Source organism: Ciconia boyciana, chromosome 2 (assembly GCF_034638445.1).
Source record: "Ciconia boyciana chromosome 2, ASM3463844v1, whole genome shotgun sequence".
Taxonomy (NCBI): domain Eukaryota; kingdom Metazoa; phylum Chordata; class Aves; order Ciconiiformes; family Ciconiidae; genus Ciconia; species Ciconia boyciana.
In genome coordinates, this window is record NC_132935.1 from 30,609,830 (window position 1) to 30,637,603 (window position 27,774).

The 27,774-nt window shown below is 39.0% G+C and overlaps 1 protein-coding gene across 1 annotated transcript in view; it reads right to left on the reverse strand.

Annotated features, from left to right (window-relative positions):
- RALYL (RALY RNA binding protein like) overlaps nt 1-27,774 on the reverse strand; it is a 407,383-nt gene that overhangs the window by 64,540 nt on the left and 315,069 nt on the right. Inside the window, exon 4 of the mRNA XM_072851214.1 lies at nt 15,440-15,515. Within this exon, the coding sequence (XP_072707315.1) occupies nt 15,440-15,515 (76 nt within the window). The remainder of the gene's footprint in view (nt 1-15,439; nt 15,516-27,774) is intronic.

Consider the following 27,774-nt stretch of genomic DNA (forward strand, 5'->3'; position numbering starts at 1 on the left):
CCACAGAGCTAAATGCTTCTGTTTTTTACTGAAACATAAAAATTCTAGTACAAAATAAAATATATCCTTCAAACCATGGACAGAAACTAGGGTACTGCAGACTCAAAATGTCGTTTCTCAGTGCAAAGTTACTCCTTAGACATGATAACTTGACTTACTGCATAGAAAAAGAGACAGATAATAGGTAAGACTTAGTCTGATTTTTAAAGCTTTTGATATTGCCTTATATGAGAGTCTCATATTCAAGCTGGGAAAGTATGATCTAATTACCTTAAGGGAAATATACATTAAGCAAAAAAACCCCAACATGCCCATGCACAAAGAATTATGCCAATAGGAAAGGGGGCACATTAAATACTAGGAACACTCAGTGCTATGTTTTGTTCAGTTTTGGTTTGCATAAATGATTTGAACAACAAAATAGAGACTATGCCTGTAAAATAGATGACAAAAAGCTGGTTTTCAAACAGTCCAATGAACAGAGGTAAATCTGAAATTTGTTTGATAAATTGGAGAAATAGTCTGAAATCAGTGTAATGAAATTTAAGAAAGATAAGTCCAGTGAGAATTTGAGAACAAGAACTACTTTATACATATATGGAATAGAGGATGACTGGCTAGGTGTTGCAGAAAAACAAGTTTCGAGAGAGCAAGAGCTGAGTAACAGGATACTGTTTAGTGTGGGGACATACTAAAACATCTTTCCTCGGAGCTTATGAATCCCTCAGTTGCTGCACTGTGCCAGCTTTGGGCACAGCATTTTATAAGAGGATGGGGGTAGATGGAGAGAATCAAAAGGAGAGCAATTAAGAGTTTAAAAGATGAGATGGAAATGCTATATGAAGTAGAGGTTATTAGGTCCTCCACATATCCTCTGTGAAATAGGAATGTCTACCTTGAAAATATCACCTGGAACTGATGCTTCCAACTCTAGGGATTCTTGCTAGTGATCTAGGAGCTAGAATTTCTGTCATTTAGATCCTTTCTGCTCCGTGACAAGAAGCCTAAAATTTCTGCATATACAGACCTTAGGGGCTATCTGTCTGCAACAGCTCACTGGAGTCATAGAATATGAAAGTCTGGGACAAACACCAGATGACACAGGAGGAACCAAGTACAAAGGCTACCAGTCTAAATAAGCATGCCTCTAAGCTATTGAATAAGAAATAATTTTTGCCATGTAATCCCTTACTGGTTCTATCTAATTCCCATTTTGAAAGAAGTATTTAGCATTCAGGAGCTAATCCCTGCCTGCCAAGCAGGTCCTAAATCACACAGATGCTTTCCAATATCTATTCCAGGGATGTTTCAGGTTAACTTCCGTTTCAGCCTGTGTTAACTACTGACATGTCCCAACATCTTGCTTGAGGCACAGCTACTATGTGAGGAACCACAATGATGCCATAACACAAGTATGTTGTATGTTACAGTAAAAACTGATGTTGCAACTCACACAGAAATACTTTAGGTTCTCCTTTGTTCTGCATTTTTGTCCTTTAGCTCCTCTGAATCATTGCAGAGGCAATGAGCAGTGTCCTTCAATCAGCACATGCTTCATCTCTTCTACTCTCAAATCACAGGTAATCCAAATTTGATTAAAGTTCACAACTGGAATATTTAAGTTTACTAAAACTAAATTTTACTAATTACTGAAGAATTTATTCAATAAGTAAGCTACTACACTAATAAGCACTCTAGGGATGAACAGAGGTTTACTTAAATAAGGTTATCCCTTTGGTTGCCAGAGTCTCTATATGCAGATCTGTGTGTAATCCTTAATATATATAATATGTATTTAGTCTCTTATGAAAGTATTGCAACACACATGCATTCTGACTGACAAAAAAAACCCCCATTTTTTTCTAATATCTTATGATTTCTGACAAGGTTAATTATTTAACATTGAGGATAATTTAGATCACTTTTTGAAGCATCAGTTTTTCCCCAACCCCATGAGGAAAAATTTGCACCCTAAAGGAATTAAATTTCCAATATATCTGTAGGTGATATGGATCTTACACAACCTAATTTCTGGTGATACAGAAAACTGAAATTATGGTTGGTCCCCATGAGACAGCATGGTTGGAGCATTTTCTGTCTTTGAGTTCTTGTGCTTACCCTAGGGTGTGGTTTGCACTAATGCAGTTACTCTACATTTAATATGCTGCAAGATGGAGCTGCCTTTATCCTTTTCAGAGTTTTGAAGTGAAAGGAACGGAATATTTGGTTCAGCATATATATCATATGATTTTTAAGCATTTTATATGTCTGGACAACAAAAAGGAATGTGCAAAAATATCAAAGGGGTTTTTCTTAAATTATTTTTTTATTTAAAAAAACCCTGCAAAAATCACTGACTATTAATAAAGTACATTTTATTTAGCCAGTTCTACTTAGTGCCTAAGCCCGTGATAGGGTAGTGCCAGGGCATTCTGTGCAGGAAAAGGTTTTCAGGGAACATTTAGCATAGGATACTGTCTGCAGTACCTGATGTCAAGCTGTCTAACCTAGCATGCTGGCACTGTGCACTGAAAACCAGATGCAATATTATGAAGGTTTTTAAAGTCAGCCCAAGATAAAGCAAGGTTTGCCCCTTTTAATTTATTCTGCCTTACTCTATAAAATAGTTTTGTTACAGAGATACATAGCATATGATCAAATTTAGCTAGTTTCCTAGCAAAATCTGAATCTTGTTATATAATTTGTAAACATCAAATCTTGACATAAGTACAAGTTTCAGGGGCTCCTAGGTTTCATTTCCGCATTAATTAATAGGACAGAATCTTTAGCCATCAGTTAGCAGAGCATGACTGAATAATCTGTCCAGAATTATCTCTACAATCTGGCAGTTGAAAAACTGAATAAAAGGTAGCTTTCAATACAGGGAGGAAGTGCTTTAAAGAGACTGCCTCTTCCCTATGCTAATTTTCACAACAGCAAGAGGCTAGGATGAAACATAAATCAGCGTATGCAAAAGTTGGTTTTGATATACTGGTAAAAATGTACTTTGTCATGTTGGATACTGAGTGCACTACTATTATAACATATGGGATGGAAGAGTTTTGGGATTGTGCTAGGAAAGGGAGGCATGGGAAAGAACAGTAAAGGAAGTAGTTTCCAATAATCCTCATTAATGGGTGGTCTAAATTTTAGGCAGCAAGAAGAGAGGAAAACACAAAAGCTCTAAGTCATCTGAAAGTTGCATAATAATATAATATTTTCAGAGAGCTAAAACTAAAAAAAATAGTATCATATCCATCTAACAGAATTTCAGTAGCTAATTATCGTTTGTACCTGACTTTACTGTATTTTCCTCTATGAATCCATAAATCACAAAGACAATATGAACAGTGGCATGGATTCTCATAGCTGAGATAAATATTGGTGTGTCTTAGAAAAACTAAGTTGTGACTTGGAGAGAAATTAATTCAGACTCTTCATATGAACACCTTAGATAGTTATGGACTACAGTTTCTTTCCACACCACCCAAAAGAAGTCTCCTGAAGCCAAAGAGAGTGATAAGGAAGCTAAACTGAATTTAATCTGTACACCACATCTGTATGTTTCCGGTCACGCAGAAATGAATGCTCAAATTCAAAGTGAGAGTCTTGCAAGAATCAAGAATAAGAACTCATTTTCCTTCAGGTAAGAATGCTCTCAACTCTGATCCCTTCCCCAAACTGAAAACATGCTCAGTTTGGTACCTTTGTTCAAGTAAACAAAGGAAGCAAACTCTGGAGAATGAAAGTAACTCCATGCCACCACTGTCAATTTTAATTTGCTTTTCCCTGTGATATGCTAAGAGTTGCTAAATTTTGCAAAAAATCTATGCTCCCAACAAAAGAACGAATTTTGAAAAAACTATAGTGGTGTACTTAGCTATCTACTTTAAAGTCCTCTTTCTGGCAGCTTTAATCATTCTTTGCATGAAGCTGATGTCACCTGACCCTCTTCTGCTCTAAATCAGAGTAAGAACATTCAGGTCAATATGTACTGGTCTAAAAACGTCTGGAATGAGTTCATCAGGGTGGGCTGAACAAAACAATGTTGACTGATCTAATGCACACAATCAATACTACTTTACTGCACGGCTATTTGTAGTCACAAAGAGATGAAGGTTAATGCAGGCATTGCCTTTGAGGGTAGAGGCTTAGTCTCTTTTTCCCTCAATGACACTACTAACACTTAAAAGTAGTTACAGGAGGGGCACTGCTCTGACAATGTATGATTTGTGTCTGTCATGCTGTTTCCTAGAATAATCTCACTCTTGCAAGACTGAAAAATACACCATACATTTTTATGCCAATAGATATTACAAATTGCTCATTCCTTAGGACTCATAATAAATTCACACACATTTATGAATACATTTGTTACTTTTCAGTAAAATAACCAGTGCTTTTGCCAGAAGTTCTGCGAATACTAGCAACATAATCTACCAAAAAGGCATCCAATTTGTAACCTACTCTTTAAAAAATAAAATTGCATTTGACGTTATGCACCAACAACGCTATCTTAAGTATCGGACCTGGCAGGCTGGATAACATATTTCCAGACAGTATACTCCAAGACTACCAGAATTCACCAAGAAATAAACTTGTGGGGTAATTTAATTGTTAATAATTCACTGCATATTAATATGTTGCTATTGTCCCTCTGTGCTGCACACAGCATAGCCTTCCGTGTTATTTGTAATCTTACTTAATAATCCATTTTCTCTTAAACTAAGTATACTTTAAATCTCTTCTTCTGATATTATTCGTAAGACTTTAAAATATATAACAAGTTGCAGCCTTTCATTTATCCAGCCTTCCTTATTTATTCACAAAATACATCTATCATCCAGCATCATATTTCTACTGCTGTTTGTAAGCCACCTAAACCATGCCGTTGCAGTACATCAGCAGCTCCCAGAGTGAATTACAGCCTTCTATACAATTAGAGGTGTCACATTATGTGAGAACCAATGCCTAATTATGAGCCCACAAAGTGGTGCTCTGAAGCACAGCCTTCCCCTGCATCTCTGATTACTGCTGCAATTAAAGGTTTACTAAATTCCTGAAAATGAAGAATCCCGCTGTTCATTTGCCATTTTAGGACAGGCCCTTCTCTGTTCTGTGTCATGAACCCTATGTCCTTACTTTTAAGACCTCTATAAAGTTAATAAGACAGTTACCAAACAATAGTGGTTGCAAAACCAGGTACTGTTTCTATGATGCCTGCTTCACTAAAACTCAAATGTGGAAAAATGACCATGGTGTCGGTTTCTGACTTTTTTTAATACGTTGTAAGTACTATCCTTTTTCTTTTTAAGCTAACAGAAGCAGAGCTGAGTATCTACAGAAGACATCATCTTTCTGCTAGAACACACTGAGTCCAAATTCTGATTATTTCTTAAATCAAATGTAAGAAGCTATGCAGTAATAAAAGGTGGAAATCTCACATGTAATAGCTGATAGGAACAAGGCTCAGACTGTCAAGATTTAAACTGAATGAATGAGTAAAAGTACTATTTCTGTTTGCCTGCAGGCAAAACCATCTGTGCTCTGGATCTTTCAGGAATTTACTTTTTGAATTATAAGCCAAAGTTTTTTTATTTGTATTAGCAGGACAAATTCTCAGATAAGAAAGGAGTCATAATAATTTCAATGCCATCAGAAGGTTGTGAATATGTTTTCTGTTCCATTGTGGTATAAACAGGGATTAAAAAACTTGAAAAAAATAAGATGGTTTTACAGTTAGTTACTTTAGCTATAGTATACTGCTTCAGGTTTCACAGGAGAGGAAAAAAAGTAAGAAAGAAAGAAGATTAAACACCAGGAAAACAACAACAAAAAAGCAATAATAAGAGAACACGCTATTCTCCTCCAAACTTGCTAATCTCTGAGCATGAGTGTGATTATGGTGTTTGGGCTTTTGTGGAAGAAAACAACATCAGTCATGTGATGTGATACCATATATCATCTTCTGCAAGAGGAAAAGTACCGAGCTAGCAAAAGGAATGCAGATCCTCTACGGATGTGTAAGTTGGTGTCACTAGCTTCCCCTTACAAAGAAAAAAAAAAAAAAACTGAGAAAAAACTGTGCAAGTCTAAAGAATAACTTGAGGGGAGATGGGAAGAAAGGCAAGTGCTAGTCTTTCAGTCTATGCAGGACATAGTTCAAAATGGATCCAAGTCAAGACCATAGTTTAAAAAGTCTGGTGAAGGTGAATACAAACAAACAGGAGAAAAATGTAATATTTAGGATATACTGATAATCTGAAAAGGAATATCTGCCCTAGTCACTAGAGATAGATTCTACAAGGGAGTTAGCAGTATTTTTAAAATAGTGAAGGGGAAGATTAAAAAAAAAAAGAAAAAAAGACAGTTTTGTTGTCCTAGTTGTTATTGGAGTTACCACACAGATTAGGAATAATATGACTAAATGAACAAATCAAGATGACAAGTGTATTTGATATATTTTGGTCTTTTGAACTTTTTATCTATCATCTGTAATTTGTCTCCAGAAGTAAAGGTTTTCCTGGATGTTACTAAGGACCTGAGACCCCCCCATTTTCCCCTCTCTAAACTAGGTGCTGCACATTCATGCTCTGGATCATGTGAAAGGGCAAACTTATGTCCTTGGCTGGCTCTCCCAACCCCTCTGAGCACATGGATTTGTTCTTTAAACATCTCTGGGACCAAATTGATTGCAGTTACACTGTCATAATTCAGAAATGCAGAGCTGCATGTGTTGCCTTCCATCAGCAGATATTTTTTTCTTATTCTTACGGTATTAGTTATTTGACACCGGCTTTTTCCTTGAAAGAAAATAAACAAAAATTCAGACCAAACTGAATCACTGGATCTGCTGTAGCTTTGTATTTGTGCCTTTTAACATTTTTAATATAATTGAGAATGCTACTTAAGTTCTCAACACAAGCAAAATGTGCACTGTTTGTTGTGAATTTTAAGTGAGAATTTCAGACTAAATGATCATTTTTTCTGTACAGCAATGACTGCTTCAAATGTGATCACTGAGAACATTCTTTGATGAAATGAAGGTAAATAATATCCTACTGGACTTAAAATTATCTCAATTTAAACATACCTAGAAATGTTTTATGGAAGCTAGATCTTTTGTCAGGAGAAGAGCTGTAGAGCAGCACTCATCTGAGAGTCATTCCATTGCACTGAAATAAAATAGCTTATTTCATGAAGGAAGGTAATCAAAGGCATCGAGAAGATACATTTCTGTAGAAAGGAAGCACTTTGATTCAAAAGAAATATCACACTATATAATCTTAATATGATGTATTCATCAAAAGATTATGTTCCATAAGCATAAATGATTTTTTTTTCATTCAGTATGTAGAAGAAAGTAAGAGGCGTAATCACAATTTAATGCAAATGTAAAGTATCAGAAAATAACTGATCAGGTTTATTTTCTGTTGTCTGGACTGTGTCTTTAGGCTCTTGTAGGTCAGTGATAAAAATGGACACACAAATGCATTAAGAAAAAGAATGAATAAAGAAGCAAGTTGTTGGAAATCTAGGACAATATTCAATCAAGAAAGGTCCTTATACCTGCAGTTATTTTTATTATATGCCAGTAGGTTAAACCATATTGCTAATACACTGCCAATGGCATACTACAGCAGCAATTATGTAAAATACTGCAGTATTCAAATAGAATAGTAATGCTTGTTTGGCACAGAATTTGTTGAGTTTATGTTATGCTTTCAAATGGAAGGAATGATCTCAAGAAACCTCCTACCCTGAAAGAAGCAGCGATCACGTTGCACATCACTGTGCCTTTCACACTTTCTCCTGAAATGAAGGGTGCCCAGGAGTGCTCAGAAAAACAGCTCAAAATAATGGATGGCTCTGAGGACTGAGAGGCAAACCAAGCCACACCAAACTCTGTAAATGATATCTTAAAATAAATCTGAGAAGCAGAGAGCAAGTAGAGAAAGACTGTAAGCAATTTTTTAAGCCTCTGCTGTAAAATAAAACTGCAAAGCCAAAGGAAATGCAAGATGTGTAACATGATCCAATCAGTTTTGTGATGGAGATTACAAAAGTAAAATATACTGAGGAAACTGATAAAGTATTTTTGTCAAAGAAAAATAAAATCTTGATATAAAAACATAATAATACCCTGTGAATAAAAGAGCATCTCTTTCCAGCTTATTAATATTAGACATTTAAATAAAATAATTTCCTCCAGAGGCCATGGGACTTATGAAATTGTAAAGTAAAGGCTGTTTAATATAGCTGATTAGTAGCATGTTAAATCACGCATGCTGAATATACATTTCAATTGCATTACATAGAGAAGTGGTTGGGAATGGGAAATGACTGCGGTATCTAATACCACTCAAGGAGTGCTGAACCATAAGCCTGAAAGTTCAGAGACCAGCTTGAAAAGAACTTGCCCTTGAGGAAAGCCTTTGCCAGGGCCACCGTGTGCTATAGACAGGCAGTGCTGTGGGAACTCAGCCACCCCTGGGTGGAGATCTGGCCAGCCAAGGCAACGTGGCGACAGATGATTTCACGCAGTATTTCCTGGTCTTGTTAATCTGTCCACTAAATCCATCCTGCTAATTGTCTCACTCCAGGACGTGCCTCTGCTTGATGGAACCCAGGCTAGGTGGCTTCATGCCCAGCTAGCAATGGGAATACTGGGAGGAGAGGGGCTTGAATAACTCCTTACTGGGCCTTCAAGATGTGACACTGGGGCAAGGACAGTTTTGCTTATTGCGTCCTTATGAGGAAGCTTGGAGTTTGGCAAGGGTGAAAATAACTCACATGGGGACAGTTAGTCTTAGCTAAATAGGCCTCGGAAATGTTTATAGGTCAACTACAATATTAAATTGTGTAGAGCAAAGAGAGTGACTAGAAACCCCGGCAGTGCTGAGTAACTCGCCTTTCCAGTTTACTTCCAAATCCTAGTCCCCTGCTTTCCTACATTATACAAATATTAGTTCACTCCTGGGGGGGTTCATCTTTGGTAAACAAACTAGTTTTCTCAGAAAGCAGACTCAGATGTGACCTGAGGCAGTTTCCTCCCAGCTCCCTCCCACTTGTACCAGAATCACTGCACTAGTTTCGGCTCCCCATGCCCGCACGGTCTCCAGCAGGTCCCCCCCAGCACCTCACACAGCGGGGACTGCAGTAGCTGCGCTCATTTTCATGACACTAAAAATCCCACCATTCTGCTAACCCATAACACAGTTCTTTTGTTATTTCAAGAGACTCAAAAATAGGTGCCCCCCCCAATTCTTCTCAAATCCCCTCATCTTTTTTACTGCTAGAGGCGTGCCAGAGAAGACTTTGAGCTGACCCCCATGCCGACAGCTGTACAGAGGGGACGTGGTGAGTCCATCTTGAGGCAAGGCAAGCCACAGGCAGTGTGTGCATGGCCGCTCTGCTCCGCCTGGCCTGGTGCTCGGGCCCACTCCTGGAGCAACTGGGGATGGAGCCATTAGCAACCTCCAGAGTTAAGAACGATAAAAGCCTCATCCTATTTTAATAACCCCAGCAAAGACCTCTGAAATGGAGAAGCAGCTTTCAGACCATATGTTTAACACCTCATATAACATGGTGGGGGACTGAAATGAACAATAAATAGTTAAAATATTCTTTTATGATGTATAGAAACAAAATGCCTGTCCGTCAGAGTATTTGCGGTTTATTCTACTTCGGTATGTTGGCTATAAACTTAGAGGAAAAAAACGGTAAATGGACTTTCATCTGCTGACACAGAACAGTTTTAGTGAAATACTGATCAAAACACCACTAAATTAAAAAGACAAAGTGTGATCCTTTATTTTACCACAACAATACTCCCAAAGAGTGCTTTAACACATTTGTGTCAGCACCTTTAATCTTCACCTTGTGTTTCAAAGATATGAAGATTAGCCAGTAAAATTAACTTCTGCTTGAGGCTAGACCCAAATAACAAGATGTAAAATAATTTTAAGATGCAGATTTGTCAGGCATTTGGTTTTCTGCAGAAGTGCTGTGCTAAAAAAGGAAATTCACAACAATTTGGAACCTTCTGGGATTAAAGTCCCCCCTCACACGCTGAACAGCAATGCAAATCAGGAGGAATGCTGCTGGAGCTAACAGTTATGTTAGATTTAAGCTGATTCCTGGGCACTACCCTAAGCATATCTGTAGTTGCTCAATGAGTCTGCTTAAAGTTAATAATGCATTTAGCAGCTTTCTGAAGCAAAGGCTTAATCTTTCTGTTCTCCAAGTATTTTTAAGGCCTAATCCAAAATGGAAATTTTTTTATTATGGATTGAGTGACCTCGCAATGACATTGACCCATTCCCACAGCGCTCTAACTCCATCCCTGCACTCCTAGACAGTGTCTCTATATACTTCCCAGGCCACCTCTTGCTACTTCCACCTTTTTATGACTCTTTTTTATGTTTTAATTTTTTTCAGGAGCTCCTTGTTCATCTGTTAGGCCATGTGCTACCTTTGCTTGATTTCTTGTTCATCAGGATGAACCGTTCTTGAACTTGACGGAGGTGATCTTTGGAAATCAGCCAGCTCTCCTGGCATCCTCTTCTCTCTGGGACAGTGTTAGGGACACAGTGGCAGGGAATTATTCCAAGCAGTGCAAGTCTGCTCTCCAACAGTCAAGGGTTGTGATCAATGGGATCTTCAGCTGGTAGGAATTAGGGTATTAAATTACATTTAAGAGAGAAGAAGTGGAAGTAAATTCTAGTCTAGCGAATGGCAAAACCTTTTGCTGACTTCATTAGGTCCATGATGCCTTTTAAATTCTCTCTATCACTTTTAATTGCAGCCTTTTCTTCTGTGAACTGTACCAGGAATGCTAGCATCAAAAAGATGTGAAAAGAAGAAGTATAAGTGGAATAATAAACTGGAGAACAAAGGAGAGTCTGGATATGTCAATGACTGCATGTATAAGTTGAAGAATAAATGATATACACTTATCTGTCTGTGTTGCATCTAGTTGTTCCTATAGCTGAAAAAAAGTGATGTGTCTCACATTTAGGCTCATGCTAAATTTCACATAGGTGAGATTAAATGAGATTATTTCTACACAGATTATAAAACTATAAAGGATAAAAAAAGAATGTAGATCCTGAACTGAGGCATGACCAAGTATTCTTATACCATTCCAGGCAAAAGTGGATCTAATTACTTGGACACATAAGCAGATTACATGGGTATAATGCATCATAGGACATTGGTTGCTCTGTATTAATTACTCATGTGCATATCCAGCTATAAATGTGATGCAGGATTCTCTTCAGAGATGCAGAGTATTTTGAACAAGTTTGAAGCCTCAAGCACTTCACAATAAATAAAATCATGCAACCCTGTGCAGCACTCCTGCTTGCTTTCCTTAAAATTGTTCTTAAATGTGTCTCAAATATCCAAAAATACTCTTTAAAAATCTGTAACAAAGCAGGCTGAACAAACAATAGTTGTTATCCTTAATACTATGTTGTACACAGTCACTGTTTTTCCATTGGATGTCTACCTTAAGACAGTTTCTTCTAGCCAAGTTTCCTGAACATGCTTATGAAAACACCACATGTGGTAAGTGTCAAAGCTTGTTTAAATGACCATATAGCACATCTACTGTTTCCTCTTTATCCACTAAATTGGCTATCTTGTCAGAGAAGGAAATTATATTGCTTCAACATAATTTGCTCCCAATAATTCTACAATGGATTTTTTTTTAACCATCTTATTATCCTCTAGGTGTTGATAAATTGATTGTTTAATAATTTGTTCTAGTACATTTCTGGGAATCAAAGCTGGGCTGACCTGATAATTTTCTAGGTCCTCCTCTTCTTAAAAATAGGTATAATGTCTGCCCATACCCACTGGTTTTCTACCTTATGTGACCTCCATAAGTTTTTGAAAACAATCACTAACAGTCCACACACAGATTCAGCTAGTCCTTTAAACACTCTAGGGTGAATCTCACCACACCATTTCCATTGAATTCACTTACTCAAATACTGGTTAGCCAATTCTTTTATTCCATACCCTCTGGTTAAAACTGATTTTCTTAAATAGCTGGTCAACTAACCTCTTTTGCTAAAGCAAAAGAAGCCTTTTCTGTATCATCTGCTGTCTGCTCTCCTTTCCCGCTAAGTAACAGCAGTATAAAAAAGCAGAGGAAGTTACTCTAATGACTATCTTTTTGTTGCCTTTTATACTGTTATGTGCCTTAGCCTTTCTGATGTCCTGTTAGATGACTCTGCTGTTCTTTTCTACTGACTTCCAGTCATGGGGTTTTGATTCCACATTTTGTACAATTCCTTTTCACTTTTCAGTTAAAGAAACTTGATGCTGCCATATTATTCCTTTGTTCTACTTCTGCTTCAGGAGAATTTTCTGTTCTACCTTAAGCACAGTTGTGCAAGATTTTCTGCACTCCTTTTGTCCCTAAAATTTCTTTCCAAGAGATCCTACTTACCAGTTCTCTGAGCTCATTGAAGTTTGTCCTTTCTGAAATACATTATCCTATTCCTACTGCTCTCAGTCCTCCCTTTTCACAGTGAATATTTTGTGATAACTACATTTTTAACCAATGCCTCTCTTAGTCAAAATCAAATCTAAAGTAACTACTTCCCTCTTAACTTTCTCCATCTTGTGGGTTGACCACGGCCAGCAGCAAAGCACCCACACAGTCACTATCTCATTCCCCTACCGTTGTCCCCCGTCAAGATGAAGGAGAGAATAGGAAGAGCAAAAGTGAAAAACCCTCATGCCTGGAGATAAAATCAGTTTAATAAGGGAAGGAAGGCGGGAAAAAACCAAGTGATGCAAAGGCAATTGCTTTCCACTTCCCACAAGCAGCCTAGGCAGTCTCCAAGCAACAGCTACTTTGGAAAGAAAAAACTCCCCAGTTTTTATTTCTGAGCATGATGTTATATGATATAGAATATCCCTTTGGCCAGTTTGGGTCAGCTGCCTCAGCTGCATTGCCCACTCCCAGCCTATTCATTGGGAAGGCAGAATAGGAAAAAGAGAAAGCCTTGAGGCTGTGCAAATGCTGTTCAGTAACAGCCAAAACATTGGTGTGTTTTAGTAACAAATCCAAAACACAACACCATATGGGATCCTATGAAGAAAATTAACTCCATCCCAGCCAGACCCAGTACAATGTTTTGAAATAAGTAAATGTTCTCAACATTGTCAAGAACTTTATAAGCCATTGATCTCCTCACATATTAATATGCTAACAGATACTGAGATAATGAAAGTTCTACTTTACCATCAGGTGAAGGTTTCTGTTAGTAGCTCAAAAAAGCTTCTCATAATCTTCTAGAGAAATAGTGTGTACTAGATCCATGAAAGGACACAATCTAAGACCTTTTTTCTCTTTAAAATTCCCTCAGAACTTTCCACAGGTGTCTCTCTTATCCCTTTCAGTGGAACAAGTATTTATGAGAAATCATTCAGAAGATCATAGGTGGAAGTCCATATAAATGCCAGAAACCCCAGAAAATCTTCAAAAAGCTTTTGAAATACTGACACAGGGGCACAGTAGACCATGGCTACCAGTAACACCTACAGACTTTAACAGCTTGCAGTTGAGAGTAATAAGAAAACAGGGGTTCTCTTCTCCAAAAATAATATTCCTATCACTTCAGCTAATGGCAACTATATGATAAAACTTCACATTACTATTATGTAGCACACAGGCTCAGATCTAAAGATCCCACCCTTGAATTTCCATCTGAAGCTTTCAGACCAGACCAGGCTTGAAAAAGACCTGCTCAAGTGTCTCTGATTTCAGCACTGAGCTGTTGTTCTCAGAGCAAGTCTAGCTGCATTTCAGCCACAGTAGAAATCAGCTCTAACTCCTTTCATGGATCTGGAGCATAAATTCTGTAGTACTTTTATGAGAAGTGAGGTTTATTGAGCAGAAATGCATGTATGCATGTCTGTCTGACAATCCCCCTAACAATCTGGAATGCTTCACTAACCTTAATTGATTTTGAAAAAAAAGGTGGGGGTTTCTTCAGGTTTGTACAAGCGGTATGAAAAAAGGCACCTGGGAATAGGAGAAAGGCACTATCAGTGGCCTCCTGAACACCTGAGGAAGAAGTCCAGTCTTGTTAGAAGTTGATTCTCACCCTTGACACACAAATCAATGATAAACCAGTTCTGTTGCTCTGAAATTATTAGTTATTTCACCGAACCCTGTAAATAAAAGTCACAAAAACGAGGCCATAGCTAAGCAATAAAGCATAAGGATTAAAAACTGAAATAGCACTCAATTTAAAAAAAAGAACAAAAAAAAATCATTGATTGTAGTACTAGGAGTGGAGACATTAATAAACACTTCACAAATCACCACACCAGTCTTTTTGTCAGTAGGTCTAGTAAATAACAGATTTATAATTTCGTACTTCATTATAATTTTGTTAAACATTACACTTTTATATGGGCCTAACGTCTGCTTCTCTTCTCTTACACTTCCATTTTCACTTCAGAAAAAGGAAAAAGGTGTGAAGGAAAATTAAATTACCAGTGCATTAAAAAAAAAACCAAACAACATCTTTTTAATGCAACATATATTTAAATTCAAAGCTTGAATTCCAGACTCAGCACTTGGGAGGGGTCTTACAGAACCTAACATTCACCAAGCACAACCCCAGTGGCTTTAGCATCCCTGGAACAAAACCTGTGCAAGGTGATTGCATTCTGCTACTTCATCCTAAAGGAGTGTCACTGTCAAACAGCTTTTCAAATAGCCTTTTAGTATAGCAAGACGCTATGTGTAATACTTCTTACAGTTTAAAGCTGCAGTCCTTTCCTTTGCATTGTTCTTGCATTGGCAGATAACATCCGTGATGTGAATACTGAGAAGGCAGACACCAGCATTTTGGCCTCAGTAAAACATAAGGTATTTTTACTAAGAAATAAAATTATGGTCCGACTGATTTAGTTTTATCTATTCTTCTCAATGCCTGCATTATCATTTAAATATCCCAAGTATTTAATTTTTTTACAGCAAACAGAAAAGCTGGTGTTTGTTTCTAACTAAAAGAGGAGCATTGTGTGCATATTGTGATCATTGCATCTAAGTATCAGTCAGGAATTTTGTTTGCCGGGCTTACTCCTAGTTGGCATAAGTTAGTTTTTTAAGACAGGTTTCCTATGGACAGTCTTTCTCTCTGGAAGTTAGGACATTTTGATCTGGAGTGAGTCAACAGATACAGGTAGTGTGAGACGCTACAATACTGGCTCTTTTACTCACATTCAAAACCTTTTGGTGTGTACAGGAGCTTGATTGTATTTTGTACAAACATCAAAGAGTGAATGGAAAAAAATTCCTTTGTCTTGTTAATGGGCTACACAGTGACATTGGCAGATACATTTCAGGTTACCATAATTTTTCTAATAAAAATTGAATTGTAGTAAGTTAAGATGAAATCTCACTTACCTGTAAAGTGCTGAAAGTGGCCGCTTGTTGCCAGGTTTTGGTCTGTATGGTTTTGGTTCTCCTGCCATGTTGATATCTGAAAGCACATATTTGACATTAGTAAGCCAAACATCTGGAAGTTAGAGTGAGTTTACAAAGGCACCTTCAAGACACTGAAAATGAGTAATACGCAGTGAAAATTCCTGTCTATTGTGGGGTTCCTGTCTAAAGTGGGGTTCCTGCACTTGGGCCACAACAACCCCATGCTACGCTACAGGCTTGGGGAAGAGTGGCTGGAAAGCTGCCTGGCAGAGAAGGACCTGGAGGTGTTGGTTGACAGCCACCTGAATATGAGCCAGCAGTGTGCCCAGGTGGCCAAGAAGGCCAATGGCATCCTGGCTTGTGTCGGAAATAGTGTGGCCAGCAGGACTAGGGAAATGATCGTGCCCCTGTACTCAGCACTGGTGAGGCCGCACCTCAAATACTGTGTTCAGTGTTGGGCCCCTCACTACCAGAGAGACATTGCGGTGATGGAGCGTGTCCAGAGAAGGGCAACGAAGCTGGTGAAGGGTCTAGAGCACAAGTCTTGTGAGGAGCAGCTGAGGGAACTGGGGTTGTTTAGCCTGGAGAAAAGGAGGCTGAGAGGAGACCTTCTCGCTCTCTACAACTACCTGAAAGGAGGTTGTAGAGAGGTGGGGGTTGGTCTCTTCTCCCAGGTAACAAGTGATAGGACGAGAGGAAATGGTCTCAAGTTGCGCCAGGGGAGGTTTAGACTGGATATTAGGAAATTTTACTTCATTGAAAGGGTTATCAAGTGTTGGAACAGACTGCCCAGAGAAGTGGTGGAGTCACCATCCCTGGAGGTATTTAAAAGACGTTTGGATGAGGCGCTTAGGGACATGGTGTAGTGGTGGACTTGGCAGTGTTGGGTATACGGTTGGACTTGATGATCTTAAAGATCTTTTCCAACCTATATGATTCTGTGATTCTGTGAAAATTGACAGCATACCTAAAAAACCTATCTAGTTTTTACCACTTCTCAATTGATGTTATAAAACTTTCCTAAAAATTCTCATTGTAATGCATGAGGATTTTAGGCAAGATGTCAGTTATTGGTAACTGACGTTTTTTAAACATACATGAGTTTCCAATCAGGAAGCTGAAGCCAATAATATATTTCTATTACAGAAGGAGACTTGAATGGTAACTTAGATGTAGAGACAAACTATGATCGCAAGTCAAATTCTGCTGTGGAGGGCTATAATGGTTCTGAAGGTTCCCATTTAGTATCCAGAGAAATGCACACTGATCTTTAACTGCCACTTTACTATCCACTCAAAAAGAGAGTTTTCAAACGCAAATGAGAGCGTCTATTTCCTACCTCATATACTTTTTTTTTTTTTGGTTCTGACTACAAAAACACTCTGGCTTTAAAAATTGTATGGAGAAAGAGAAAATCTGTTTTTGCACATACTTTGTCTTAGGCAGGTACTTATAATTCTCAAGAACACCAGAAATCTTGTGCACACTTTTTAAAAGTTCACTTACATTATGCCTGTCTATTTACCCTTGAAATTTAAAAATATGTGAAGCTTATATAGACGTTAGTCATGCTGGTTCTCAAATTACTCTCTTATTTTGAATCATACTCGAAGACATACCAGGAAATACATGTCCACCATTTTGATTGTTTGTAACAGTTACCCATGGAGAAAGAAGCACAGACCCTTCTGTGGAGAAAACCTTGCTTGAGCTTAGGAAGCTGTCTGGATAAACACAAACCTGTATTAAAAAGCTCCCCACCTCCAATTAGATGTTGCAAAGTCAACATTACAACAAATCACATGGATAAAGTAAAACTTCTGATTAAGAAACAAATTTCCTGCCATCTGAGTGATGCTGCAGCTAAATGTCTCCTCATTTTCATTAGTATACAAAAGAGTAACATTCAACAAAATCATCAGAGTTATTTCAGTGTAAAATTGCTGTGACAGAACAACATATCCCGTTTACCATGGAATCACCTGGTGATCAAGACTTTCAAGGAAACACATGTTCTTGGTAAAGTCTATGTTTGACCTGAAAATGAGTGTAGTGGAGGGAAAAGAGAAGTAGAAAGCTGAGGTATAGAATGAGGAAGCATCACTGCCCAGCATAGTGATACTAAGAGCGCAGACATTTTTATTTAATTTAAGCTATTCTTGACCTCAAAAGCTGCAGTAAAAGCCTGAGACTTACTGACTGGATACTTTTATTTCACACAAAGTGGAAAAAATAATCCATCTCACTTTTTTTAACAATCAGAAACACGGAAAATGTGCATCCCTCAGATTTTTTGACAGAAAAGATTTTGCCATTGGAAATTTCATGCTTCAAACATTTAAAAGAATTTTAAACATATTTTCCATTTAAATTTGATATTCTGAGCTAAAACAACATTTATTTAAAATTATAAAATGTCCTGAAATGAAAAGTTTTTGTGTAGAACTATTTCATATAAAATATACTTTTTGGTAAAATTTTCTCCATATAAAGAATTTTGGAATTAAATCTGATTGTAGTTCCTTTTGTAGGAGCTGTATTACTCTTAAATCATAGTTTTCCATAAAATATTAAATTTCTTGTTTTATTTATCTCTCTGAAGTTGGATGAATATTTGAGACAGTTTTTGTACCTCCTTGAAATGCTTTCCTGTCCTTAATTTTAAGCAAGTGCTTTATTAAATATATATTAATCTTTCTCTTCCATGGTTGTTAAAAATTCAGCTATGATTCCCTTATTTAAAGAAATATAAATTCTACTAATGTTGACCCAACAAAGTAAACGTCAAACATTTCTGAAAACCACTGAGGAATTTTGATAGCTGTGCTGCATTTCCATTGACTCCTGGAAATAACAGAATTGGAATGAAATTTTTATCCTGTGACCTTTACAATAATTAGACCTTTACACAATATTTTAATATGTCAGCTTTAAGGTCATTGACTGTATTGACTTTCACCATCTCCTACTACAACTAGGTCAGGTTTTAGGAAAAAAAGTAGAATTATAACCTGTTCTTGGGAAATACCTGAGGCTGGAGGATTAATCTTCACATATTTTGCATGCCTCTCATCTGCTTCTCTTTCAGAGCTACAGCCCAGGTCACTATTTTTAGACATATGAACATTAAAGGACTTTAAAAACTTTTGCACATCCTTCCGGGACAGATCAATGCTATCTTGATGATTATTCTTGTAGACCTACATTTGCAGCTCTACAACACTCACTTTTAACAAAGATGAGTAGTGTAGAAGCCTAAGGGCTGTTTGTTATGTGTTCCCTTTATTTTAATCAAATACTGTCAGAAAGGTAACGCTGTAAGAAAACACAGCTGTAAAGCTGCTCAGAATCAGTTGAGGTCCTCACACTTAAATAAATCTCTACATGCACTAGCAGAAAACACTGAACTATGTTATACAGACAGTAATAGCCAGAAATTCTCTTTAGCACGGGAAATAGTTCATAGAAAAGCTGTGCACATGGGGTTTTTCTGTTAATATGAAAGTGATTGAATAGCTCTGCAACTCCCCAAGCCCCTTGTAGTAAGTTAAGAATGGATGTAGGAAATGGTTTGAAAAGTTAGAACAGATTTTCACCCCATTATTTTTCAGCACTATCTACTCTAACCTCAATTTTCTAACTAAGATTAGAAGTGAACTTTTCAACATTTCACAGGATAGATTATTTCTAGCCCGACTGGAAATCTTGTGAGATAACTTGTTCTCTTGCTTCATCCATCATTAGTTTCACAGCAGACATTTACGTCTACTAGGTCATAAACTGTGTGTCAAATAAATTTGTTGGCTGCAGCACAGAGATTTACCTGCACTAATGATTCCACCCCAAGGAATGCAGAGAGGTATCACTCCTTATTCTGTAAAATTAGCTACTGCACTTGTACATGAATATGAACCAGACAACTTGACAAAGGACACAGACATTCACATTGCTTCTATGTGGGAATGGAGCAGCCCAGGGACTCTCACATTATTTTCACTGATCATATACTATAAATGTTCGGTTAGACATCAACATTAAGATGAATTCAACACTGAAATTCAAAATATTAAGGAATCACTGTGAATAGGAAAGTGACTGTGCAGACAACAGCACATTGTAATGCAGCAACCTGCTCGCTCTCTGCTTTCAGAATCAAACGAGATTGCTTTCTTTATTAAAAGAAATGTATCTTCAGGTCTATCTATTCCTGTTAGCACAGCAGAGGTTAGTTAAGGTATGAGATCTAGATTTCACTCAAGGTTGTGTGTCATCAGTAGACTATATCTAATTTCAAACATGATATTTTTACTTCTAATTATACTGAAAAGTGCGTAGCAATTAATGAGGGGAAAAAAAAACTTTAAAAGAATATGCAAACCATTTAGAGAGAGCAGTGGTTGTATTCAGTGGCTACATAAATTTGTCTGAAAGAGCAGCCCGACACAGCGTGATCTACCTTTCTCTTATCACCGTTTCCTACCACTGCCTGCCTACCTCCTCTGGGTGGTATAGTAATGACCAAGGAGACTCTGGTGCATGAACCTCCCATTTTTGGAGAGGCAGTATCAGCTAGCCTTGAGGCTTTGCTCATAGGTTTGCTGCCAAAACAATTTGAGAATCTGGTCCTGAAGACAACAGTTGCCTTTAAACAACCTTTGTAAGTGTAAGCAATGATACCTAAAGAGTGTTTGTACCCTAGAAGTGTTTCAGTACTTCTCAGGATACCTGCCCTCCAGATTCTTTAAGAACTTTTATTGAAAAAAACCCCAACAAAACCAATCAACCATTTTGGTTCACAAAAACGAATGCCATAAACTAGAAGCTTCAACAGGCAGTAGCTCAGCCCATGAAAACTGGGACTTCGAGGCTTTCTGCTGCAAATCCAGGACCTGTGCCTCAGGCTACATCTGTACTATAAAATTAAATAGTGCCCTTCCCAGACACCAGTACTCAGTTATCTCTTGTATTAAATTGTTAGAGTGGTTCCTGGCTTGCCTTTTAGCCCCAGTTAACAAGTACTCTCCCATGGAATTTCTAGACACAGGTAGAGAATTGACATGAGCTAGGCGCCATTAGGAATTGGCATTTTAGTTGTGGCCACTCTGCTTTGGAGGGTGAGACCCAGTGAAAGAGAATGGTTCCAAGTACCTATAATTAAGTATTACTGATGTGGCCTGAGTGTGGACTCCATGTCAGAAAGACTGGGAATCAAGACCTGGAGCTAAGAAAACTCTAAGGGCCTCTATAGCTCAACAACTAATTTTCTAAGACACGTTTCATCAGATGTTCTTCCACCCATTCTTGTGAATGGTTGCAGAAACTGAGACATTCCTTGCAAAATCCCACAGTTGCTTGACTTAAAATTTTAGATGAGAAAGGGTGTCATTGTGTACTTCCAGACCAGCTCTGCTTTAGACCAACCTTTAATAGAAGAAATGGTAATTAAAATGAACATACAGCGAAAGAATTCACACAATTAATGTATAATTTATATCCAGACAGAGATATGGATATAGGGAGATCAGGAGGCATTTTCTCCTTTTTCAGGTGACCCAAAGTATATGGCACAGCAGAGGAAGACCAAGAGGTAGATGCAATTTAGAGAAAGCCTCTAGTCATGTGATTTATAGCACAAGCGGACACCAGCAAAGCTAAAGCTAATCTATCTTTCTTTTATACTCTTCCATCTACCAGTCCTATAAATCTCCCTGCTGCATACTAAAGGAATTTTAATGAAGAAGTCATATGACATTTTTTACATCATAGACTTCCTTTTTTCTTTATATGCTACATTAATTACATGTCATCTCCTGCCTTTTCCCTGTGTCTAGCACTGAAATGTGAAAAAAGTGGAGAGGAAAGGACAAGTCTTAGTTCTGTTCAATTCTGTGCCCAAATTGCACAGCTGTAAAGAAGAAACTTCCCAGAAAATTGAACACAAACTCAAATTAACTTTCAAGGCTAGTAAAATATTAAATGAAGGTCTGGGTCACACGTTTTTGTTTTCCATAATGGTATTAAAAATAATTTGCTTGTGAAGGTCTCAGCTGCATTAGGATTTTCTCTTAGCATTGAAATAATTGGAAACCTTTTTTTGTACAAAGATGACGGCTATTGTTAATGCTTCATACAGAAAGAGGCGTTTGTTGAATAGTATATGAAATTGCTTTGTTCAACCATCTCTTCTTTCATTAAATACTGCTAAAATGAAATGAGGCTATAGGATTATATAAGCTATCATTCTTAACACCATTCAGTAACAGAAGTGTCGGGTGTTGTCTTGCTGGAAAGTCTCTTTCTGTTCCCCAGGGAACTGGGTTGGTGTGAGGACAGGCGACAGCTAAAAGGGGAAATCCTGTCCTGTCTATACACCCGTCACAAACCGTTCCTTCAGAGTCCTGGAGACAGTGGTCTCTCCCTTAGCTGCCAAACAGATGCTGATGTGCTTCACAGCTGACATGAAGCACTGGCCTGCCTTGGCTTTTGTCTGCTTGCTGCCATCCCTGCACCTCCCACCCCAAGTAACGGCACAGCCACTGGACAGACCTTCCTGGCCCCTTTGGGTGTGTGACCAGCAGTGGTCCATGGCCTGCCCATCCTGTCTGGGGAAGGGGAGAATGCTAATTTTGTGGCCTCTTGAAGACTACCCATGGATTCTGCTGAGATTGCAGAGGCTGTGGCCGAGACCTCCCAAACTGCTTCTCTCCCGGTGCTTGAATCCCTGCAGATCACTCTGGGGGATGGCTGGAGTACTGGGCTGCAGGGGAAGGAAGGTCACAGAGAAAAGGGCATGTCTTGTGAAGTGCTTCCTATGGGAAGGAAGCCCTGTTGATGGCAATCCTCCCCACTCCTCCCCCTCAGCACCGGATTTGTGGGTTCCTTTACAGGACAATCCACACTGCTGTTTTGCGTGTGCAAGAGATTCAGACTCAGCTACATGGGACTACATGGTCACAGCCACTTATCTGCAGACCAGCTGTAAGAGCTGCGGGAGTTTCGATGTTAACTGTGAAAACCCCTAGTTCGGTTTGTGCCATGGCAGCTATGAAGCTAGCTGTCGTACGAGCACCTCACCCCACCAGAACTAAACTATAGATCACAGAATCACAGAATCATATAGGTTGGAAAAGACCATTAAGATCATCGAGTCCAACCATAAACCTAACACTACCAAGACCACCACTATACCATGTCCCTAAGCAACTCATCCAAATGTCTTTTAAATACTTCCAGGGATGGCGACTCCACCAATTCTCTGGGCAGACTGTTCCAATGCTTGATAACCCTTTCAATGAAGTAAAATTTCCTAATATCCAGTCTAAACCTCCCCTGGCGCAACTTGAGGCCATTTCCTCTCATCCTATCACTTGTTACCTGGGAGAAGAGACCAACCCCCACCTCTCTACAACCTCCTTTCAGGTAGTTGTAGAGAGCGAGAAGGTCTCCCCTCAGCCTCCTTTTCTCCAGGCTAAACAACCCCAGTTCCCTCAGCCGCTCCTCATAAGACTTGTGCTCTAGACCCTTCACCAGCTTCGTTGCCCTTCTCTGGACACGCTCCAGCACCTCAATGTCTCTCTTGTAGTGAGAGGCCCAACACTGAACACAGTATTTGAGGTGCGGCCTCACCAGTGCCGAGTACAGGGGCACGATCACTTCCCTAGTCCTGCTGGCCACACTATTTTTGATACAAGCCAGGATGCCATTGGCCTTCTTGGCCACCTGGGCACACTGCTGGCTCATATTCAGGCAGCTGTCAACCAACACCTCCAGGTCCTTCTCTGCCAGGCAGCTTTCCAGCCACTCTTCCCCAAGCCTGTAGCGTTGCATGGGGGTGTTGTGGCCCAAGTGCAGGACCTGGCACTTAGCCTTGTTAAACCTCATCAAATTGGCCTTGGCCCATCGATCCAGCCTGTCCAGGTCCCTCTGTAGAGCCTTCCTCCCCTCAAGCAGATCAACACTCCCGAACAACTCGGTGTCATCTGCAAACTTACTGAGGGTGCACTTGATCCCTTTGTCCAGATCATTGATAAAGATATTAAACAGGACTGGCCCCAGCACAGAGCCCTGGGGAACACCACTTGTGACCAGCTGCCAACTGGAGTAAACTCCATTCACCACCACTCTTTGGGCCCGGCCATCCAGCCAGTTCTTTACCCAGCGAAGAGTACACCCGTCCAAGCCATGAGCAGCCAGTTTCTCCAGGAGAATGCTGTGGGAAACCGTGTCAAAGGCTTTACTGAAGTCTAGGTAGACAACATCCACAGCCTTTCCCTCATCCACTAGGCCGGTCACCTTGTCGTAGAAGGAGATCAGGTTGGTCAAGCAGGACCTGCCTTTCCTGAACCCACGCTGGCTGGGCTTGATCCCTTGGTTATTCTCTACATGCCGTGTGATAGCACTCAGGATGATCTGCTCAGATGCAGGCGAGTATAGTCTTCCTCTAAGAAGATCCTTTTAACTTAATCAAGTTCTCAACTGCTCTGTTTCCCACCCAGAGAACAAGATTTCTACCTGACAAGTACTTTTTAACATACGGACTGGCTAATGCAAAAGATTATGCAGACCAGCAGATTAATGCAGACAGGCACATGCAGTCCGGCAGATTACGCAGACCGGCACATGCAGGAGATTAACATTGCCACGAAGATGTAGGATATATCCTATATAATGCAGACTGGCAGATTAATGCAGACCAGCAGGTTAATGCAGACTGGCACATGCAGACGATTAACATTGCCACAAAGATATAGGAAACCAATGAAATACATCAGGTACTTTCTGCTACCTTCAGAAAAAGAAGAGAGCTGGTTTAATGTAAGTTTAGCCAGCCAAAAAAAAAAAAAAGTTCAAGCAGGGACTCTCATATGATCCCAGTCCCTGCTCGCACTGTACTTTTTCACTGCTGCTATTAATGCGAAACAGAACTGGTCCTTGAGTTACAGCTTTTTTCAGACAGTGAGGTGTGCAAGGAGCACCTTTCATTCTTTGCCTTCTCTTGATCACAATAAAGATGCTGTTTACAAAAAGAAAATAGAGCACCTGTCTTCTTTCAGATCAAGCGCAGTCATTACAGGGCAGCAGGCAACAAACTCTCTGCTGCTTTTCTTTGGTAACAAAAGATAGTTATTACCATGAGACTCAGACAAAGCTTAATGTTGACTAGATGTCTGTTTCTCAACATTGCAATTAGCCTCGAGCAGCAACATTAAACAGTGCAGTGGGGATACAGTATGAAAGTCCCTCATCTACCTCTTTCAGTTTTCAGTATGATTTATTCTAGGGAACATGCCCTGAACCTCAGTAATTTTCAACTCTTCCTCAAAATACATTTTTTTTTCTCTCTTCTAATACTTGGCTACTTTCTCTGCCTCACAGCCTTTTATCTAACTCTCCTACTAATGTTAGCTTCATGCTCCAAGCAATAGTTTTTCATGACAATTGAAATCTGTAGTGTACAAAAGAGTTCACTATCCCCATTGCCCCAATCCCTTTGTCTTTCTCACTATTCTTCCTGCAGATGGTCAACTTTATTAATGTAAAAAGGAACAAAAAGTATTTTTCTTAAAATAACCATCACAATAACAATATTTTGCCAAAAATTACCAACATTCTTTTGTCTGCATTTATTAACCATATTTCTTGGACATTCCAACAAAATTTGCTTACATGTGAAGTGCATTTCCTCATAATTTTGAAAAGTGAACATTTCCAAGGCTCTCTGGGTGGCATAAGCAGAATGGCTTCCACAGAAATGCTTTCCAATGCACAGCTCATTCTGCACGTTGCAGCAGCCCTGGGGTCTGTCCTGGTTTGGACAGGAGGGCCCAGCAGCCCCAGGGGCACGGGGCAGAGGCAGCAAGGGACAGCATGGGGCAGAGGATGTGGATGGGCACCTTCAAGGTGCTGTTAGGTAGGAGGGCAAAGTGTGTCTCTCTCTGAAAGGTTGGGTGCTGTACCTGCTTCTGCCCCTGGGGTTTGTTGGCATAACAGTCACCACTGAGAGGTAGGTACATTTTTGATACCCTGAACTTTGCTGTCAAAATCTTCAAGGGTAGGTCTGACCTTGAGGGTATTCCCACAGGCTACAGGCTTTCATCCAGGCTGACAACAGATCAGAGAGGAATCACGCTGTGGATTTCACCAAGTCTTGAAAAATGATGTCCGCAGATCACAGGAGGCTGGCAGGGGAGACAGGAATGGACATCTGCAGCCCCAAGTGCACTTCCACCACTTTCCACTACTATTCCTCTCCAAAACATGCCTAATTTTATCCTTGTTCTTTGTTCTGAAATCCTGCCTCTATTCTTCACTGTTCTCTTTGCTGTGATCTAAGGTTTCATCTTGGCCCCACCTCACTTCAATAAGCCCCCTGCCCCAAACAACTTCTCTCAACTACTTCCAGCTGTTCAATTCTGCCTTCTATATACCCTCTTTCCACCCATGATCTTTGTGTTCAAGGTTTATCTGGATTAGGGAATCTATAGAGGAGGTTCTTTTCAAGCTCCAAATACGCTTTGGAATTGCATAGCACAAGTCTTACAGAATTTCCCATGAGATACAGTAATTTTTTCAGTGCCAACTTTATGAAAATTTGTGTCCCAAATTATAGACTCATAGAATGGTTTGGGTTGGAAGGGACCTTTAAACATCACGTAGTCCAACTCCCCTGCCATGGCAGGAATATCTTTCACTAGCTTGGGTTGCTCAAAGTCCCGTCCAACCTGACTGTGAACACTTCCAATGATGGGGCAACCACAACTTCTCTGGGCAACCTGGTCCAGTGTCTCACCACTCTCATTGTAAAATTTTTTTCCTTATATACATTATATTACATATTAGGGTTCTGAAAAGTTTTGTCTTTGTAACACAACCATTGTAAAACATATGATGGACAACCACAGAATTAGCTCATATGTTTTCATGTAAAAACTTTAAATATTCCCTTAACATTATCACAGTTTCAGTATTATAAAATAATATAGCAGTAATATAAAGGAAAATGTGCTGTGACACTCACTAACCTAAAGTCTACCATTTTTATTAACAGGTCAGGGTTGATAACAGTGGAAGTGGACATAATGCCACTGAAATTTGGCACACTGGAGGAAACATTATTGTGGAGGGGATGTACAAACAAATGATATGCCAAATCCAATATTTCTGTATTAGCAATGCTTAGGTTCTAGCCATGTACTAACTCTCTTTCATTGCCAGTGCATGAAGTTCCCTGGTGGATTCAATTTGGCAACCGAACTACCACAGCATAGAAGCCTATTGCAAAAGCAGGACATTTAATAATGGGAAATACGGACAAGCTTCAAAATGAATGATATGCAGTGTTGTTTTATTCAGGTCTCTTTGGCATTTCTGCAAGGAAAATATAAAAATAGTTGATAGGAATAGAGAAAATGCAATATCTTGTCAGACTGATGGTTCATATACTGTAGTTTTCTGCCTCCAGCTGCCCCAGATGCTTTGGAAGGAGACGCAAGAATCTCAAACTAGTTAGAAACAAGATTATTTTCCTTCTATTCTCTTATCATCTCAGCATGATTCTCCTCCTAAAATGCTAAGTAGTTTAGGATTACTTTAAGTCCTAAAGCATGATGTTTTATCTTTCCTCCTATACTGATTTGGTTAGTACCTAATTGGTGCTATCTGGAACTGGAAATCACTACAACTTCAAATAGCCTTGCTAACTACATAAATGTCCAGTTACTCTGTTATTCTTACTAATATATCATGTTGGTGTATTTTTTTAACAAAAAAATTTGTTTCTCAGCAAGAAGTGAACTGTGTTTTGGCCTTATAATCCCCCCACCCTTCATCCCCTCAAACCCTTTTTCAACCACTATTCATTTTACCCATCAGTAATAACCAAAATCATAGAAGTCATGTCAGAAACCCTTTCTCTAAATATAAACCATCATCTTTCTCACTGCAATTTATTGGAATTTTGCTGTTCACTTCTGTAGATTTACATTTGGTCTTGCATGCAGGTATTCTTTATATGCTGCTTCAGAGGTTCTCTTGCAAGTTGTTTAAGGTGTACTACATATTATTAATGACATTAATTTGCATATATCATGAATCAATAACAGGAATCATTGTAATAGATTACTAAAAATCATATTAGGAAATAAAAGTAATTATTTTGAAACTCAATAAAGTGAGTCTGAATATCAAAGGTACTACCAAAAAGACCATATGACATATTCCAGTTTAATTTTAAAAAAGTAAAAGTGTAAATTACCATGCATATTAAAACATAGTGCTAGTGAAGCTCTCAAATTGGTCATTCACTTACGTTAACT